Genomic DNA, 20,244 nt, shown 5'->3' with positions numbered 1-20,244 from the left:
TCTGTTCCTCTGTGCTGCTCTTGAACAAATTGTGCCCTGCAGTGAAACCTTGTTTACTACCTGAAGGGCTTGAAATGCGCATTTTTTCCTCACTTGCTAAAGTGGCAGTTGATCTTTAGAGTACAGGGCATTCAGGAAGTATTCGGACCCCTTCACTTTGTGTTATGTTGCAGCTCTATAAAAAAGACCCGGAGCTTCCTAGAGCTGCTTGTTTAAGTTTCTCCCATGTCAGTGACCTTCAGGTTCTTGGTCAACTCTCTTACCCAGGCCCTTCTCCCCCAGTTGCTCAATTTGGCCAGGCAGCCAGGAGGAGTCCTGGTTGTTCCACATTTCTTTTATTTAAGAATTATGGAGGCCACTGTGCTCTTGGGAACCTTCAATGGAGCAGAAATTGTAGTCTTCCTCAGATCTGTGCCTCAACAAAGTCCTGTCTCTGAGCTCTGCAGGCAGTTCCTTATACCTATATTACCTTGTATAGACTGGCGTGTCCCTTTCAAAATTATGTCCAATCAATTGTATTGACCACAGGTGGACTCCAGTCAAGGTGCAGAAACATCTCAAAGACAGATCAAAGAGAAATAGGAGGCAGCTGAGCTAAATTTTAAATGTTGTAGCAAAGGGCCTGAATACTTATGTGATATTTTTTAGTTAAACCTTTTTAATAAATTTGCAAAACATAAAATTCAGTTTTTGCTTGTCATTATGGGGTATTGAGTGTACACTGATGAGAGAAAAAATGAATTTAAGCGATGCAACATAACAAAATGTAGAAAAAAATCATAGGGATCTGATACTTCCTGAATGCACTGTAACTGGCCTTCCAGAATTTTCTCAAACCAATTAATTTTACATAAAATGTTGTCAAATACAGAGGGTCTGTAAATACATTTAATCAACTCTTAGTCATAATTTGATTACAGACTATGATTATTTCACTTGTGTGATCTCTACATCAATAAACCAATCGGGCTATTATTATCACAGAATTAAGAAAGCGTCACCAGCTGTTCTGTTTCATTTTTGCAAACTCTGGTCAGATTTCAAAACAAAAGCCTGTTTTAATTTTTTTTTTTTTTTGTGAGTGATATGACATGAGTCAGTGAGCGATAAATAAAAATTTGTGCCTCTTCAGTTCACCGATGTGGAGAAATGCTTACAGTAGTCACAGTGACTTATATAATATACTTTCCCTACCATAGTTTTTTTCTCATTGTTTGCCGCGGCTCACTACACTGCTCTTTCTGCAGATCTCACTCAGCACCCCAGGTTCTTTGTTGGTGTTGGACTTTGATGATGGTGTTGGACTTTGATGATGATTTAAGTTAGTACACTGCTTTGGATGTCTTTACATAACCTGCCAAACTACCTGTCAGCAGTGTAGAAAGGCAGCTGCCTCTGGCTATTGGTAAAACTTCCTCAGATATGTGATTTGTGAATATCTGCTGGGGGAACAGTGTGTTCTCATCCTGTGACACTGAGACTGCTCTGGCAAATGCAATTTGAGAGCATTTCATTGTAGAACTGTTTTATCATGCTTGGATGCACATGATGTATTTTTTCACAGAGGAAATAATTCTCATGCTTGTCATTATAAACTCAATGAGGTTTTAGCATCTCGCACTAAAACCGACTTCGTGTTAATTTTACGTTTGTCAGAACTTTGATTTCTTTTCCTCTCTTTTTTCCTTTTTCTCATTGTGAATAGAAAACGATTCACAATGAACTGACCTCTACTTGTCAATCGCAAACATGTAGTCTGCAAAATGTCAAAAAACTGTGAAAAAACCCCATCATGATTTTGCAGAGCCTAAGGTGACGTGTTATGTTTGTTCAACCAAAAGTCCAAAACCCAAAGATATTCAGCTTACTAGGATATAAAACAAAGAAAAGCAGCAATCCTCTGAGAAGGTGAATGTTTGGGATTTGTTCACTTTTTTGCCTGAAAAATGACTGAAAGGATTAAAATCAAATAATTTTTCCATCAATTTAGTAGAATATGTATTTACATTACTAAAGTATAGACCATATCCACTGAAAATCACCCATGACCGATAATGATCTGTATGTATTTTCTATATAATGAAAATACTCCATTATGGAAAAGCGATTTGACTATTAATCTCAACAGGACAGCAGAGAACCTGCTGCTCAGGTTTAAATATCTTCAGCAGCTGCAGGATGTAAATCAAATGAAGAATGACCGCTTCACTATAAGTCACGCTATATGGAAAAGTCTGCTTCATCCCCTGCTTTTCAGCCCCTTGTATGACTTTGAAAAATCTGTCGCTGATGCTGAATTTGTCCAGTATGGCATTCTTTTGCACGCACTTGGCAACGCAGCCGACACATGGAGTTAGTTTACTTTCATCTCGCCTCAGTCATTTGTCATTTTGATGGAGTGTCATCATAAAAGTGAAATCATAATTGTTTTTGCAGTCATATCTTTCAGGGTATCAAATAACAAACAATTTATGATACAGTTGATTACACTGGATCCAGAATGATAACGAAGAGGTGATATCTCTATATATAAAGCTGCATTTAGAAAGCTTAAACTATTTAGTGATGAATCTGAGGACTTCAGCAGCTGCATCTTGTTTTATGTACTTTATGTGACCATACATTACTATACTTGAATCATAATTGGTACAGGATTAAGAAGAAAGTTTAGTTAAAAAAAAAAAAAAAAAAGAACAAAAGAGCAAAAAGAAAGAAAAAAGAAGAAAGAAGTTAATTTATGATAAGAAATAAGCTTTTTATCTCAGCCTGCTTTACATTTATTTGCAGATTAAAACAGGCAGAAGTGTTTAAATTGTGAGAATTTGTATCTGTTATATTACAATACCAGACGTCTTCCTAAGTATGAGACATGATTTGCATGTTTATCCTCAAAAATCATTTCAATATTCAAGACCACCAAAGGGCAACAACAGTGGGAAATTATGTTAATACTATTCCATCAAATCATGTTTGCCATTGTGAGAAAATAATGAAGCATCTAAGAAACTAATGAACATGAAGCTGGCACTCAGGGCTGTCGCGGTATCGCATTTAATGTGCACGCCAACCCAAACAGGCGAAGAGATAAAACTGTTGAGGCTGCTTCAACCTGCCAAAGCTTGCTGCACATCTAAAATTGTCTTCATTCTCACTGTCTCGCTTTAGAATTGGAACTAGCACAAAATCCAAAATTTCATGTTTTTTTTTTAACATGACAACATTTAAGTATTCAGTGTAGCCCTTGATTTCATCTGAAAAATCCTGCAGAGTTACATGCAGTTAAAAAGAAACACAACTTTTCTCCCAACAGTCTTCCAGAAGCCTCCAGAAGAGTCCTCTTTTTCTTCTTTTTGCATGAAGTGTTTATGCTGCAGGGGCGCAGTCAATGAAAGGTCAAGCCTCCTGTGGAGTGAGTAAAAATAGATTGCTGTAATGTCAAAGTAATGCAGCTGAAGCTGAATTGATTTGATTTAATCAGAGGACAACTACCAGGGTGACTTTCATAAATGCAGCCCAATGACAGAAATTAGTAAAATGCAGGAGAATATCTGTAATGTTAGACAAAGAAAAGTTTGACAAGAAAAGCAGCAGTGGTGGCCACACAGGAAGGGACATCTGGGGTGGGGAAATATGTTTTCATAAAATGTACCTACAGTTGGTTTTTACCTGAGTAACTTTCATTCAGTGTGACCTTATCCACAGAACATACATCAAAACTCTTCATGTGCGGGTGCATTTAGCGGCTGTCTTCCAAATAAAATCCTCTGGTTACACTTTTCGTAACCTCTGAAAGCACAGTGTTCCCAGCAGGAGGAGATCTAAAAGAAGAAAGTAGTCAAAGACATTACTGAAGTCAGTAAGTTATGAGTCATTTTGCTGCTTAGAAAAATGAGCTATGGTACCACTTTTTTTTTTTTTTTTTACCAAACAATTTTACAACTGCAAAGAAGTGCTTAGCCGCCATTGTTAACAATATATTGTTCCTATCTACATATTTGTGTGCAAGTCTCTGTTGCTCTGGTAAGTCACCCGTACAAATGACCATCAGCTGCAGTTTTTGTTTATTTTTTATTTTTTATCATGTTCCAAATCTTAAATCATTGCTCGCACTTAGATGTGGGTACTAATGGCCTCTCTGGATTAAATCCATCACCATTGCACGTTTGTCATGTTTATGTGCCGTGTTTGAAATGTTGAGGACCGTCCCCATTTTAGAGGCTTCAACCCTTCACAGTGAAAATGGCTTTTCGATTAAACCGTTTGTAAGATGTTGACATATGTATAAATTATAACAGGAGGATAAAACAAACATGAGGTTTACCAGAAGAAAAATGCAGTGAAATCCAGGAAATAATAAATTTACCACTAATCTTTTAATCTCATCCAAGTGTTTTTCTTTTCTTCTCTTTTCAGAACAAAAACACATTTTTCCAGCGTGCAACGGGTTTATTTGTAACATAAGAATCTCAATAATAAACCTATCAGCTTTGGGATGTTGTTGCCGTTGTGATTGAGACAGAGAGGGGTTTTGCCTCAGTTTGCCACAAAGACATTTACCACTACAAACTGACGAATACTTGAAAACATGAGTATCGTATGTAAATCTTTAAAAAAGAAAAAAAGACCTAGATTAAGTACAGAAGAGCTCTGGGATTAAAATAATAAGATGATCAAACAATACAGTGCATCTGTGATTTGGAGCCACACTTTCTCTCCCTTTGCCCTGAGTTTAGAGGAGCCATGCTTTCAGCTGGTTCAGCTGTTTACAGGCCAAGTTGTGGGCGCTTTGGTGTAGACGAGAGGATCTGCTGTGAACGCTCTGCAGCTTCTTGCCAAAAGAGGGAAAGTCTGCAGTGGACAAAACGTGCAAATCATATTTTAACATCTATAATGAGACGTTAAACCTAGTTAAAAATGTAAGAAATATCTGTAACACTAATGTAGTGTTACAAGTATCATATTCATTAATAAATTGTTATGTAAAACTCATAATGTTTCATTTTACTGTGCTGAGGAGTGTCATTCCATTTAATATCTCATCTTATTCATGTGTCTGACTTTTAAATAGTAACAGCGTTCATACTTGCAGAGAGTTGCTCTTGGGAGAGATGTATTGCACCATCCATAGGCAAGCCATTAGATTTTCTCCACTGTAAAAGTAATATAATTCAAGCATTAATCTTCTAAATGTGCTAGAATTTCATTTCAGACTGATAATGGTTTCTGCAACACTGAGGGTTTGATTGAATGCAGAGAGATAAGTTAGAGGTTCTAGAAAGGTTGCAGAGCAGGAGACAGTAATATCGTTCTAGCAGGTCTGAACCATAAATTGTGCGAGGAGTTGCATACTGTGCATTTTTGCTCACTTGGCTGTTAATATGTCTTATTTTAGAGAATAGATGGCTGCTGGAGGAATGTGGTATGTCGTCTTAAAACTGTGCACGTCACTGCCTGTTTTACAACAGTGTTTCATCTTCTGTCTGCAAATGAACTTTGTTTCTAGTTTTGTGTGATGATAAAGTTGTCGCGTGTGGACCTGTTACCGCACAAGCTTTGTTGTTTTATGGAGTCAGATTTTTTGGGGGATTAATTAGAGGTGATGTAGCCATTTATTTTAAATATTTCCTTATTCTAGTTTGTTTCTGCTTTGGCTGCTTGGTACAGGAATAAAAATCTGTCCGCTGGTCATCTGGAATAATGGTGCTCATACACAGCATTAGACCCAGATTGCACAGGAGTGGGGTCTGTAAGTGGATGATATGGTACAGCATTAATAGCTCCCATTCGTTCATTACCTGTGTGATTGCTATTGATCCGCCAGAGGTTTCTTCAGGGGGCTTTGCAGCTGCAGAGTGCAAAGCTCTACATGCCAGTGTGATGCATCATGCCATTCAAAACATGCTTTATAGAAAATACTATGATCTGCCTGACTGTATGGGATCTCAGCAGCTTTGAATGTAGATACAGGTTATTGTGATTGATGGGAAAGGATTTGGGTTGAGACCTTCCTTTTTCTGTTTCAATTGTTTTTCAAATGAAGGGATAAAAGGTTTTCTGGATAGAGAGGTGTGGTGGAATATATCAAAAGGAAGATAAATGCTGGCAGTTGAGGAGTGTCTGGTCAGCAGAATTTTAAAGTGTGTGTGTGCTTTGGATGTGACTGAGTTCCACAAGGCTGATTGAATTTCAGATTATGCTTACCCATCAGCATACATCTACATTTTGTCTTCATTTCACAAGTGAAAGGTTTGTTTTGTCACGTTAACTGTGAAAGAAACAGTAAGGCGGTACTCTTGCAGAGCAGCACTGCTTCAGCTGAGCTTCACGGTTAACACTGATAAAATAATTTCTCAGTATTTTATCCAATACGACCTCGGCCACCTGATCAATGCACATCTCTTCTGCTCTTAATAACGATAACAGTAACTAGACTGACTGTACAAGCAAGTGTAACAGGGTCCAAGCGCCCCACAAATTGGTGTATTTGCGCTTCTTCTACAGAAAAGGCATATAAGTACATTTATAACTTAGCTTGCTATCTTTCCCGTCCACCTGTGTCTTCTCCAGGAGGCCGTAGGGGAGAATGCAGGAGTCCACGGCCCAGGAGAGGACAGGAAGGAGAAGGTGCCCAGCCCCCATCTCAGCCAGATGGTGGTCCTCACTAACAGTGGGACTCTGTATGGGCTGGCTCAGAGGGTCGTGGCTACTGAGTCTCTGTAAGTACTCTCTACACAACACCAAAGGAAAACCACAAATCAATACTTTTCAGTGATGCTACTTAACAAATTACTTTCCACATTATGGGAACATAAACCATGCAAAATTTCAGTAATGGTAAAGTGAGTACTTAAATTACACCTGAAGACAGAACGAAGCAAGAAAGCATGGAAGAGATTATGTCCTTGTATTATGTCATCACCTGTGTGTCCGGCCAGACAATCTGACACAGGCTGGCCATCAAAGATCTGAACACTGCCTGCAGTGTTTGCTCATGTGTGACATTGTTTTCAGCATTCACATCAATAAAGCTTGTTAAATGGAAAAGAAAAAAGGGATGGCTGAAATAGAAGGAGGGATGGAGAAACGTATTTTTACCCCTCAACAGAATTCCTAGTTTTCTCCTTTTAATTTAGTATTTGTGTTAAACTTTCTCTCTTGCTCCCTCGGTCTTGTCTCTGTAGTTATTCTCCACTCTCCCCTTCATTGTCTACCACATCCACACACTACACAAAGGGACTCTCATACATAATGAGGTCAAAGTATCATCGTATCATCAGTGCTGATGCATCCTGAGAGGCCTGAAGTGTACAACAGCTTTATAATGAAAGTCTGTAAACCAGGGGCCCAGACGACGCCGCTGCAAAAATACTAAGCAGGGTAAACTCTGTCACACAAAGTTTTTCATGTATCGAAGGCAGGCAGCAAGCTCAGAAGAATGATGAAAGTAAAAGAGCAAAGGTGTAGAGGGGAAGATATTTTTTGGGTAAAGTTTGAAGAAAAAAAGATTCTCTGTGAAAAAAGGAGGCAGAACTGCATGAGAATTTTTTTCAGTCAGAAAAGGTATCATTACAAAAGGCGGTTAACCTTAGTGTGAGAACCCTTGACATCTTCAGCAGATGCCATTTCAACACCATCTTGGAAAAAAAAAAAGAGCTGTTCAGTGAAGGCTCAGGGAACCCTGAACAAAATTCAAAGATAAGAGCTCAGCGGCCTTCTCGCTGTTGTTTGCCCTTCTAGCTGTTGTTCAGGTGTCGTATTTATGCAACCGCGATCAGATAAGTGTGAACTGCAGGCTGTGCTTTTTCTCTCCACACTGCACCATGTCGCCGAGGTAAACACAAGCTCTTCCAGCTATAACCTTAATGTGATTTTCTCTGCTCCATGAAAACAAAAACTGTACACCGGGCTCATTTATGGGCCGCTGGCTCCGTTTCATGTATCACTTTCAGATTTAGTGTTAACCAGATAGCACTTATTAATTTTAATTCTTTATTTTAATATAAAGATTTCTGTTGGGGTTCCCAGTATTCACTGCTGTGCAGTGCCCTTGCAATGTCCCTTACAGATGCAGCATCAGTGTAACCAGCTCTTCAAGTGAAATACCTAAACACTGGATAAATCAGCCATGCAGTGATTAATTTGGAAATTACATACACCAACCCTTAGGCTCAGGATTCTGTTTTGCTGATCTGAAAAACACCATTTAAAAGTGGGCAAAAAAATACTCACTGAGTTTTTAAGTTCTCATGCATCTAAAATTTGTTATTTTCTGCTACAGGAGAACGGTGATCAGAATCATTTAGAGGAGTTTTCCTGTGATGAGAACGGCTCAGAAAATTATTCTGGTTATAGAAAGTGAAAAGAGAAATGTGGAGAAAATGAGCAGCTGATTATGCACCAGCATAACTCAAGTAAATGAGTTAACTACAACTAATTTCAAAATACAGATACATTTTCTAATTTGGATAAAAACTTGAATACATTTCGATAAAAACTGGAACTAGCTCATATATCAACTGCTCTTAGTTTATTGGAAATATGTAATCTGTGTATATGTCAGTCAGTAAGTAATACATTGGAGCATTTTTTGGAGCAAATTTAAAAAATATACTTATAGTTTAGAAACAGTGTCACCATTACAGTTTGCCCAGCAGAGAGAACCTGACTTCTGTGTAAAGGGCTCACTCACTATACTGTATACTGTGCTCACTGTTCTTAAGAAAGATAATTAAGGGAGCCTTATCAAAGATGTTTGTTAATGTTATGTGTAAAAATAAAAAAAAACAGACTGTCATGATTAGATTCTTTCAAACACTCAAATATTGATGATGATGATGATGATCAGCATCAAAAGTGTTGTTTTCCATCAGCAGATAAATGTTGTCTTGTTGAAGTGCACCACCCAATCAGTTTGTTGCTGTTGATCTGGGACTGTAAGGAATTGGCTGATGTGAGCTGCGCTGTACTGCAGCAGTCATCCTTGTTAAACTTAGTTATAAACTTTAGCCCACTCAGATCCGCACCCTCCATTTTTATTTTGTGTACAGTGACACTTCAGAGCCATTGATCAGGCCGAGTCAAAAGGTCATTATTTAGTCAGCTGGAGTCACAGAGGGACTGGGGTACTACGTCTGTCCACATCGATTTTTTTTTTGTCCTGTATTTTTCTCTCTTCTTCTTCTAAGTATTGTGCAAGGATAAATGAAATCCAGTCATTGTAATTTGCCGCCTGATTTGGTGGACATAAATGATATTTTCCTTTATGAGACTTAAGGATTCAGAACAAAGTGAGTCTGTTGAAAGAGTCTGTTCAACTTAATCATTTATTCCATGAAACTGTAATGATCACAGGGGAGAAATAGGATTGCTGCAACTGCAGAGAAGGATGCAGCTGATTAAAACAGACAAAGTTATTATGTTGATAGAACATTTGTATGACAAGTGCAACATTTGACAACAGACCGTATTATGTGTTTAATACATGTTTAATTACTTTGTTTAATTAAATGGCTCTCTTTGTTTCAGTGTGTTTCTGGCTGAACAGTTTGAGTCCCTCCAGTCCCACCTTGACACAATGATGCCTGCAGCCAAGAAGCCTTTCCTGCAACAGTTTTATTCCCAGGTATTGAAGACTTAGTCCACTTTCACCTTATTTCTAAACCTATGTGTGTGAGTAATTGCAGTGATTGCTATTCACTGTCAGCTACAGTAAGGATTCAGTCATTCTACAGTAATTAAAGCATAATGTACAGTGTGTTTCACTTGATGTGCTCCCTACAACAACATTCCAGATGCATTCACTCTTGATTTGTAACCATCATTCAGCATTTTAGTTTTCCTTGGGAGCACATTTCTCCCCAGAGACAAATGACTATGTAACTGCAGCCAAAAGGAGAAAATTGTCAGTTACTCATCACCACTCATGCAGCTCATTCTCAGTGTATTGAAAGGTTCAGGTGCACAGACAGGTCCCGTTTTCCCCAAAACATTGAATAAATGTCATGTCCCATGATTTCACTTTTGTTATTGTTATTGCACTTTTATATTGTGCAATCAATAATGTCATGTTGCCTGTGCAACATTTTCATCTCAGAAGAGACCTTGAATTCATGTCTGCCTCTATTATACACATTCAGTATAATACATACATGTATTCTGTCTGTCTTGCTCTCAGACGGTGTCTACAGCCAGTGAACTGCGGAAACCAATATACTGGATTGTGGCAGCCAAGGCCATCGACTACGAACAAATGTTGCTCATGATGGCTGGAGTTAAATGGGACATTAGGGAGATAATGTCACAGCACAATGTGTACGTGGACGTCCTTTTAAAGGTAATGTTTCGTAAGAAATGTGGTATACTGCATTTACAGTGGATGGATACAAGATTTCTGATTCTAAAATGATAAAAATAGAAATATTAAAGCACCATTAACTGATATTTAACTGGCATTCATCTAAAGTGGTGGTGAGAGTAAATAAAAACAAGTAGAAGTGTTTACCAAAACAATGAGCTGAAAGGTGCTAAAACGCATTAATCAACACAAACAACAGTTTTCACATTACATGTGGTGATTTGATCCTTTGGTGATATATTGATTAGTGCAGCTTTAAAAACTTTGTCACATTGCATGTGTTAAAGTTTTCAAGGCCAGTCAGTGTTAATTAGTCACAGTGCTGCATGTTTAAAACTTATTTGTGCTGCATTAAGCATCAGTTCAAAGACGTCGATTGAGACATCATTGCAACAGCTTTCTCTTATGTTTTCGGGGAGATAACATGCGAACATCTCCCCATTAAGATTGTTGCATCATTTATGCTACTGAGACTCTTTGTCAGTTGAATATAAATGATGATACAAAGATGACTGGTATCCCTATTAAAATCCTTTTTTTCCCTGTTCTATTGCATTTTACATTCAGTAAGAGTTCAGCCAAACAAATATTAACTGCCCACTGCTTTCTCTCACTGTCATGCAACATCCACACCAGCCAAAAGTAGAACACACCAAAAGCAGCTGTAATAGATTTGATTTTACCTTCTAGGGATTTTCCTCACAAAAATGTCCTCTTGAAATACAATCTGGATTAACATCTGGGTCATTTACATAAAGTATTAGCTTTTTTCTCACTTAAAGTCAGGAACTCTTAAATTCCTTGTTGTTCCTCATGAGTTTAAATTCATTCAAGGACCTTTAATATCAATTATTCGGGACAGGGTGAATAATTTAGTAGATGGGTGAGCTGTTGAGAGTTGAATGCAGATCTACCGTGAAGTTTCAGCGTTGTTAAAGATATTTGAGCTCACCAGTCCCTGAAGTATTTTTGGAGTTGGGAGTTTTCTCCTAAATGTGTGTCTTTATGCATGCTGGCTACTTATCCCATTATAAATTTTGCATGGGGTGAAAGGACACACAGCACTAGTTTTCTTGCCTCTGATGCTCAGAGACAGAAAAGTCTTAAGGGCTCGCTGTGGTGTGAAATCCTGAACAGACTGGCACCAAACCAAGACAAATCCCCATATATGCATCAGCATGTCTCAGAAATCTGTTGATTAAATCGCACGTTAAAGCGCAGATGTTTTTGAAATCCCCGCAAAATAAATACATAAACATAAACAAATATTCAGGCACCAGTCATAAGTTAAATGTTATCTGCTTGGAATAAAGAACTCAAACTCACCTTCTGAATTCCTGAATGGCTCACAGATCCATGTCTGGCTTCAGCAGCTCTGCAGTTAAGCCTAACTAATTTAGCTTATGAGCTAAATTGCCTGAGGGAAAAATTTCTGACTCACTGGCCTGGTTTAAACACGGTACCATATCAAAACGGTCCAGCTGATGGACTGACTTGGAGCATGTAACAGAGAGCATGTACATTTCCCCATCAAGTGCTAATAGCCTCCTCTGCCAACTTGTCAGACGGCCATAACACATATGGACTGTGTTATGTGCACTGATTGACGAGTGTGCTACATTTTGTTGTACTGCCCACAGGAGAATATTTTATTCATGAATTTAGGTTGATCACTAGCATTCAACAATGGCGCTGATTTGCATATAAAGTGGCGAGGAAATGCAGCAGCCTCAGAATGACTTCAGTGACAAAATGCTTAAGTCAGAAACTATTGTGAGACTGTTTGTGACTGAATAACATTTCAATCTTGGGTGCAAAATTAATGGGGATGTATGCCTTAAAATTCAGGTTCATTTTAATCAAATATGATGGAGTTCGGAAAAAAAAAAAAAAGTCATCAGGCATATGTATACAGGAAAATCACGAGCTTCATTTGGGACACATCCATTATTTATTCACAGTCCTTATGTGCTGCAATTTGTTCCTGTCATACAGCAACATATCATAATTGTCTAATTCCATCCATAATTAAACCTTTCAGAGAGAGCAGTGAATTAAAGGTCACCACTAATATGTATAACAAGTGCCCAAAGGCTGAATATACAGGTTGCACGCACATCAAAAAGTTAACAAATGAGGCTAGTTGAGATGTTTCCAAACCAGAGTACAGTTTCTATCAGCCCACAAATGATTTGTTTAAATGCCTTGTGGCTGGGTGGATTCATGCTGCATTATTTTAAGTATTTATATAAACAGATACAAACCCCTAATGCAGTTTATTCTTTACAGACTGTAAGTAATTAGATTGTGCAATTCACAGCATGAGGTAGTGTTATAACACCCCTCGATCCTACAAAGTAAGACCGGGGGAGCTGGTGTTTGGGCTTCATCCAAAAATATTGTTGTTCATGAAGATTTTTATTTTGTTTATTATTTCCAGTTGGGGACCAAAGACATGTTGGTCCTATTCTGGCGTTTTTCCTGTTTAGACCTTTTTGTGGCTGTAGTTGTGTAGTCTGTGTACATAAATACCATAAATATGGCTGTCTTTATAATACAACTTTCATTTATCTATATCTAAATATCAGCAGTTAATCTGATTATATAAAAGAAATCAATTTCTTGAACATTATTTACTTCTTTTAATCTCTTCATTGTGTTCACCTGTGCTTTCTCCTCCACCTTCCCAGGAGTTTGAGCAATTTAACAAGCGGCTGGGTGACGTTTCCAGACACGTGCGCATCCCGCTGCCTGTGTCCAACGTCCTGTGGGAGCACTGCATCCGTCTGGCCAACAGGACTCTTGTTGAGGGGTAAGAAAGTCGTAAAACACCTCCTCAGCGTCAGGGGGATGTGTGAGGCCTGGTGTCATTTGGGTGAAGTTGTGGCCCCTTACTATCGTTAAACCTTCAATAGAAAAACACTAGAATTATTGTGCATAGTATTTTCCCCATCTCTCTCTATAGCAAATGATGACTAAAGTATTGTGTATGAACAGATCTAGAGTTGTACAACTTACAAAGTTGTCCATTTCAATAAGAATCAGACTTGAAGTTAGTGTAAGGTGAGTGTAAACACATCCATTCGGTGCTTAACTATACTGAGAATGAAATTCTTCACCTTTGTGAAATATTGACTTTTCACACAGTTACGAGCATCTTGTTAGCAAAAGTCACATGCACTCACAAGCAGCATGAGTCTTATTGCAGGTGAAACATCCCCTGAGCATGATTGACAGCTATACACTTTGTGTATTTCTGTATATTCCAGCTAAGAACACTTAAAGCCTGAGAGCACAAGTCCAGGCTGCAGTTTGTCCTTGGATGATTCTGTTACGCTGAGCTTTCCCACACAACTAACATCCATCTCTTTATAGCTATAAAAACATGTGCATAACGCAGGTTGAGTCTGGCTGTTGTCATCTACCCAAACAAAAGCGCAGAAGGTCAGATATACTGTAAACATCCTCGGTGTGAAGACACCTCTGCTGTTTGTCTGAAACATAACTCTGGTATTATATGGACCCTGTGTCTGTTGCAGCTATTAAAATTGATAAAGGATTATACTGCACTGAAAGGAGTAAGGATATGTGCAAATGTAACTGAGTAGAGTAGTAGTTTTATTTTTTTTATTTTATAAAACCATGGGGAATGTGAAAATTTAAGCCTCTTGTCTTGTTACGGAAGGTTTTTTACTCTCAGGGCACAGTCATAAGTAGTGTCTCTAAGCTTGTGTCATGTACAGATACCAAACAACACAAGTGAGTTATTGCATCCTAGTGACTTGAGGCCCCCCACTCTCATCTATTGCGTCTTTACAAGGAAGCCTACAGAGGTAGTGACCCAGGAGAAAAGTGTTTTCTTTGCATCTTTATTCATTTTTTTCTGTGTTTATCCCACAGTTTGAACATCTGCACATCATAAATTAAAAAAAAGAAAAAATCTTTCCAAAGCATGTCTTCAAGCACTGTGACGAACAGGGGAAATTACCTACAACACATAAGAAACCTGGAGACTCAGTTGCCAGGTTCCTTTGGACTTATCGCTCAAGAAAACCACAATAAATTCCTGCTTTCCTCCTCATGCTGGCAACCCTCTGTGCCAGTCTCGACACATCCCTCATGATGCATTTCACCACTTTCTCCCTTGTAAGCGAAAGACATGGGTTGTAGTAGGTGACAGAACACCAGCATGAGTATGTTTGTTTGTGTGTGTGAGTGTGCGTGTGTGTGCGCACCCCCACTGTCTCTCTGCTCAGAATCTGAGTGTTTGAGTGTACGTGTGAAGTAGGTTTTTAGATTGAAGCTGTGACAACCCCCTCAGATCAGACTGACTAGGTGCACAGCAACATTGACTCAAACTGTCTGGATGGTGACGAAGCGAGAAGCTGACGGCTATCATGAGGTTTCGCACATTTTATTGTTTGGAACAAGTAATTGGCTGATACTGACACCAGAGTCATCAACAGGTTGCGGTGAAAGTGATGGTGGGATTGTAATGGCAGGCACAGAAAATGGTTTTGTTTAAAAACAAATGCTAATTAAGTGGTTTAGTACTTGCCCAGTGTTTTAAGAAGAGGAGAGAACATTGGGCATTAAGCATAGGTGGAAGGCTTGGCCTCACCCCCTGGGAAAGGGGAACATGTTTACCTCCCTACACATTTGCTGAGTGCTTTCTTTCACACTGCGTAAAGAACTTTTGAACCCTTTCCAGTAAACAAATGGCTCATTATGACTGCGATGCTCTGCAAATTTAAGCTACAGCTGCAGACTTTTGCCATCTGCCTAATTCTCTCAGTGCACTTCCTACACACACACGCACATGTCGCCCACACCTACGGCACACCAAGCCGGAGTGGCCATATTTGTTTGTTTGTGCTCCACCTCGCTCAGTCTGTTATTCAGTTTCTCTGTCCAGCGCTCATCTCCCCTCAGAGACTCGCCAAAATGGCTCCGTTAGCATTCTGAGGTGACGCTCAAACACTCAGCACCAAACTCTGGCAGGCCTGACAAGCAATAGAGAAAGAGAGCGCAAGGATGACGGGGAGAGGTGATGAAAAAGAGGGAGAGAAATGGAAACAGAAGAGAGGAAAGCTGAAGTGTGAGACAGAGAGTTTACAGAGAGCAGACCTGTCTGTGTGGTGTGCTAATGTACTGGAGATGTCACAGACACTGACCTCCCAGTGGACAACAGTCCCCGCTGCCAGACACATTAAACACACACACACACTGTAATGCATGTTTACTCTGGCCCACGCATGTTCAACTGACAACGCAGACAGCTGTGAGGAAAAACCTGACACAGTATTGAATAACAGTAGCATTTACATACACACAAGGAATCCTGTGCATCCTTCAGTACAGATAATCTGCAGTTCATAATAGCTTTAAGTTAAAATGGTCAGCTTTTCTAAACGTTTGATTTTAATGAGATATTACTGTGGTGTAATCACATACATGACATGCTCGTCCAAATATTCACAGAACAACAAAAAGAAAATAAAACTAGAGACCATATTGCGATGGGATCACAGCGACCGCAACGCCTGTCAACGTGTTGACGTTCCCAACCATGTGTACTCAATAGTTACTACTACATTATTACAGTATTCAGCACTCATGGATCAGACCACACACATCTTCAAACTCAGCCTTCATTTTCATGTCAACTACACACCTGTAAAGTTTGTGACATTATCACGTTGACAAAATCTGTCCACAGACAAACAGAAACAGAACAGAACAGAAACAAAGTGCTCAAAACCCCCTCTGTGGTAGTAGTCTGTTGACATGATCACACACACACACACACACATACAGACAGACTCACAAGATGACAACAATGCCAGCCCTGTTGTTGTTCCTTGTAACTAGCATATAAAACAAAATGTTTTGCATAGAGTTGAAGTCGTATTTGTAGGCTGCTCTGTCAATGCTACATGACAGACTGTAATGAAAGTTGCAACATGCAGATTTAATTAATGAGGAAATACTTCACATACCTCTTCTCTTTCCATTTCCAGTAACAGAAAGGTTTTACACTCATTTTAAAATCCTCATGGATTCCGATAGTCTTCTGGTAACTACACATTTTTCAGTTTACTTTGCTGCCAGGGTTTTGAGTTTTGGTTTCCTCTCATGCGTTTATAATATTTAGACTTAAACTTTAATAAACATTGACTTATGACAAGTTCAAATACATCATCCAGACAGTTTTGGAGATGCATATAAGACTCACAGAGAACTACGGGGGTGGAGGGGGTTGTGATCATGAAGACAAGAATTTAAACCACTGCAACACGACTTTCTCCTTCATGCACAGGATAATTAGGATATTTAGCTTAATTTCTGGGAGTAATTCATGTAATTCATTTGACATCACATTATTAAATTGAAGATCATTGTTCAGTTAAATTAAACTGAATACTATTAGTCTTGCCAGCTAAATGATAAATGTGTATTGGAGATTTTCACATTGCACTCAGAATAGGCAGGCAATGAGGTAATGCACTGCATTCACAACCAGTCCAAGTTTGGAGACTGGCCAGCTCTGTGGAGATATGTGATGCAGAGAGGTGGAGAATGGTGAGATTAGGCTGAATAGCAAGGCTTAAGTCAGAGCATTTCAGGGTGCAGACTGTACAGTGTGGAAAATTCCCCCCAGGCCACACAAATATGACCAACACCTCTGACGACTGCGATGAATCAAGATGAAATAATCCATAGAACTGACTTGCTTTGCAGTCATTTCTTACCTATACCCTGAATACTTTGGGCAATGCTAAACATCTCTTTTCCCCTTTCTTCTGCAGCTACGCTAACGTGAAGAAATGTAGCAATGAGGGCCGAGCCCTGATGCAGCTGGACTTCCAACAGTTCCTCATGAAGCTGGAGAAGCTGACCGACCTGCGACCCATCCCCGATAAAGAGTTTGTTGAGACCTACATCAAGGCTTATTACCTGACGGAGAACGATATGGAGCAGTTTATCAAGAATCACAGGGTGAGGCAGTGAAACAGGCTGGCAGGGGGAGGACTGTAGCTTTAGTCTCGTGCTGCATCTGTTTTTCTGACTGACCTGTTGTGTTTTTGTGCAGGAGTACTCCATGAAGCAGCTAGCCAACCTGGTGAATGTTTGCCTGGGCTCACATATAAACAAGAAGGCTCGTCAGAAACTTCTAGCAGCCATCGATGACATTGACAGACCCAAGAGATAGACCGATGCACAGACCAGACCCTAAAGCTATCAGCCAGCCCCCAGAGATGGACACTCCAACAGAGGAAGTCCCACAGTGGAGCCCAGTGTTGAATGTCTTCATTTTTTGTTTCGAACATACATACCAATGTTGAGGTGTCTTCAACGAGCTGTACAGTACATGGAGCACTGGAGCCACTGTAAACAACAATTTCAAGCTCAAATGTTAGCCAGATGCTAACTATATGTTAATCTGCAGTCGTTGTACGGTCAAAAATACATAAACCGCCCCTTGTTGAACGCACCTCATGACGCGGTGGTGGACATGAATACTAAAATACTCAGTTTCACTCTCAAGCATGCTGCAGTTACTCTGTGCATAGATGCACCATAACACATCATCTCACCCACTTCATTAAACAAACATGCTGCTTCTGAAGTTTCTCTGCAATGTGTCTGCAACTGTAACATTTTAGACCACTTCAGTGTGACCATAAGGAGCAGCTCTCGTTTGTTTTCCAGATAACCTTCTACAAATACAGGATCTAATAATAGTGTAAATGTGAAGTGTGGTGTGAACATGTGGCTGTTAATAGCCTCCCATCTGTTTTCACCCAAATGTGCTCAAGTGCTGACACAGCTCCTACCTTGAGATTAAAGCAAGTTGCTAAATTTGATAGTCACGTGATGTTGAGTTTTGTGGTAAATCTATCCATGAGAGCATTTGAATGGTTATACCCCTCTACTGTCTGAATGTGTTCCCTGTTGGAGATGCAGTACAGTGAATCTGGCTCATTGGTCACTTTAATCATTCTTCATAAGATGTTCCAGCCCATGTGTCTGCTGTATATTAGTACACTTCAGGGTAGTTGTGCCTGACTGGATGCCCTGTTTCTTTGTTTTGTCCATGAATTACATAAATCTAATATAATGATGATTCTGAAAATATTATAAATTGCTGTAGTTAGTGTTAACATAGTTAGATTATATCTGCACCAGCTGCTTTTGTTTGTTTGCCATCTGTCAAATCTGAGGAGGAAATGATTTTATTGTCCTGGGGTAAGTTTTTGAAAATCTTTACTTCAGACTCCGGCCTTCTAGCTGAGCTGTAAAATCTGTGTAATTTTTATCCATTTTGTTGCTTTGTACAGTCAGGCATTGATTATGTGATTTCTCGTGAGCTTTCCCTCCCCCCTTCAGTCATCTCCATTAATTTAACCTGACCAGACCAGCCAAGGGGGGCAGATTGATCTATGTTAAAAGGAAAAAAAGAAAATAAGTTTTTGATACAGCCTCATATACATTTTGTGTGCAACTATTCCAAGAAGAATACTGTAAATGTGAATGTTCTGAACAATGTCTGTATTTATTTCTTGCTTTGTGTCTTGTTTGGGTTTTTATATGATAACTGCTGGAAGCGTGCTGTCATTTATCACCTCTCAGTATCTTATGACTTATCAAGTGAAGCAAATACAAATATTTAAGCATTGTCAAAATTACATAAAGGGTCAAGTGCACTATAGTGGAAATCAGTAATCAGTGTTAGAATTTTAGGTTGAACCAAGATGATTCTAACATAATAAACACACTAACAAAGCGCATGTGTTGTTTGTTATTATCACACACTTTATCCTTATGGTGTCACGAATAAAGTACGTAATCCATAAATTATATCAACCCTTAAAGATCTCTGTGCTGCAGCAGGATTAGCAGAGTCTGTCATTTGCTGTTCACTAGAATATATGATGTGTTACCTTTCAGCAGCGCCACGATCCATCCTAATGATGCTTTCCTCAGCCAGCAGCAGGACGCTGTCAGACTAATTAATGTAGCTTCCTGTGAGGTTACAAGCCCTCAGCCTTCCTGTTTAGGAGGAGCCCACAGCTCAGGTTGAATCGACAGAAATGTGAAGGACTGATTTTAACTTTGATGACTCAGTTTTTTTTGTTTTGTTTTTTTTGCTGTAACTGTTAAGTTTTGTTGTAATATCAGTGGGTTGGATATGAGAGACACTAGTGGTCTGATTTTAATGAAGCTATATTGTCTAATATTTAAGCTGTTAAGCAGGATTCAACCATTCAACCCTCTCGCAGAGCTTTCCTCACCTTCCCACCCTCATGAACTCATGATTCATGAACCCATTCCCACCGTGGACATGTTCGGGTGCCCTGCTGAATCAAACCCCTCCCGTCTCCTGTGATACCATGCCCAGTTACCCTTTCAGATAAAAGACCAGGCCTTCGCTCAGATTTCATGAGCCAAGTCTATAGAAATCACTATCAATGACCTACATGGCCTCTGTTCCCTCCCCATGCATACACAGCCTTCATTCATGTCTCTTCATACACATTTAACCGAGAACAATTACTGGCAGAGACTATTAATACTGTGTATGCTGCATGATGATTGATGATATGGGGGAGGGGGTCTTTGAAATCTCTGTGAAATCTTGCGCTTTAATACTGATTAAAAATCTCCTGAACTTACTCCTGTAAAATTGTACAAATGATCAAAGCTGATTGGGCTTTTTTCTAAAAATGATTTACTGAGGGAGAATATTTCATATTTTAATGCTGTCACTTGTCCTGACATATCACGTACAACAAAACTAACAAAGGAGGTCGAGCATGGTTCGTATTCTGTAGACCCAGAGCAATCCTGTCTCCTAAAAATTACATTTGTAGGGGAGACTTGGGGCG

At 39.3% G+C, this 20,244-nt stretch overlaps 1 protein-coding gene across 3 annotated transcripts in view; it reads left to right on the top strand.

Moving 5' to 3' along the window:
- vps50 (VPS50 EARP/GARPII complex subunit) overlaps positions 1-19,144 on the top strand; it is a 96,876-nt gene extending 77,732 nt beyond the window's left edge. For 2 of the 3 annotated variants that reach the window (XM_071499535.1, XM_071499534.1), the window contains exons 23-28: positions 6,568-6,716; positions 9,526-9,622; positions 10,175-10,333; positions 13,045-13,166; positions 17,164-17,353; positions 17,448-19,144. In XM_071499535.1, coding sequence (XP_071355636.1) covers positions 6,568-6,716; positions 9,526-9,622; positions 10,175-10,333; positions 13,045-13,166; positions 17,164-17,353; positions 17,448-17,567 — 837 coding nt within the window. In that variant the 3' untranslated portion in view covers positions 17,568-19,144. The remainder of the gene's footprint in view (positions 1-6,567; positions 6,717-9,525; positions 9,623-10,174; positions 10,334-13,044; positions 13,167-17,163; positions 17,354-17,447) is intronic. The other variant, XM_071499536.1, reaches the window with a different exon arrangement.
- The last annotated feature ends 1,100 nt before the right edge of the window (positions 19,145-20,244 follow it).

The sequence above is a fragment of the Trachinotus anak genome, unplaced genomic scaffold (assembly GCF_046630095.1).
Source record: "Trachinotus anak isolate AG129_WGS33_773 ecotype Australia unplaced genomic scaffold, CSIRO_AGI_Tana_v1 ptg000016l, whole genome shotgun sequence".
Classification (NCBI taxonomy): Eukaryota; Metazoa; Chordata; class Actinopteri; order Carangiformes; family Carangidae; genus Trachinotus; species Trachinotus anak.
Note: the sequence above shows the minus strand (reverse complement) of the source record. Positions and strands in the feature narration are given on the sequence as shown.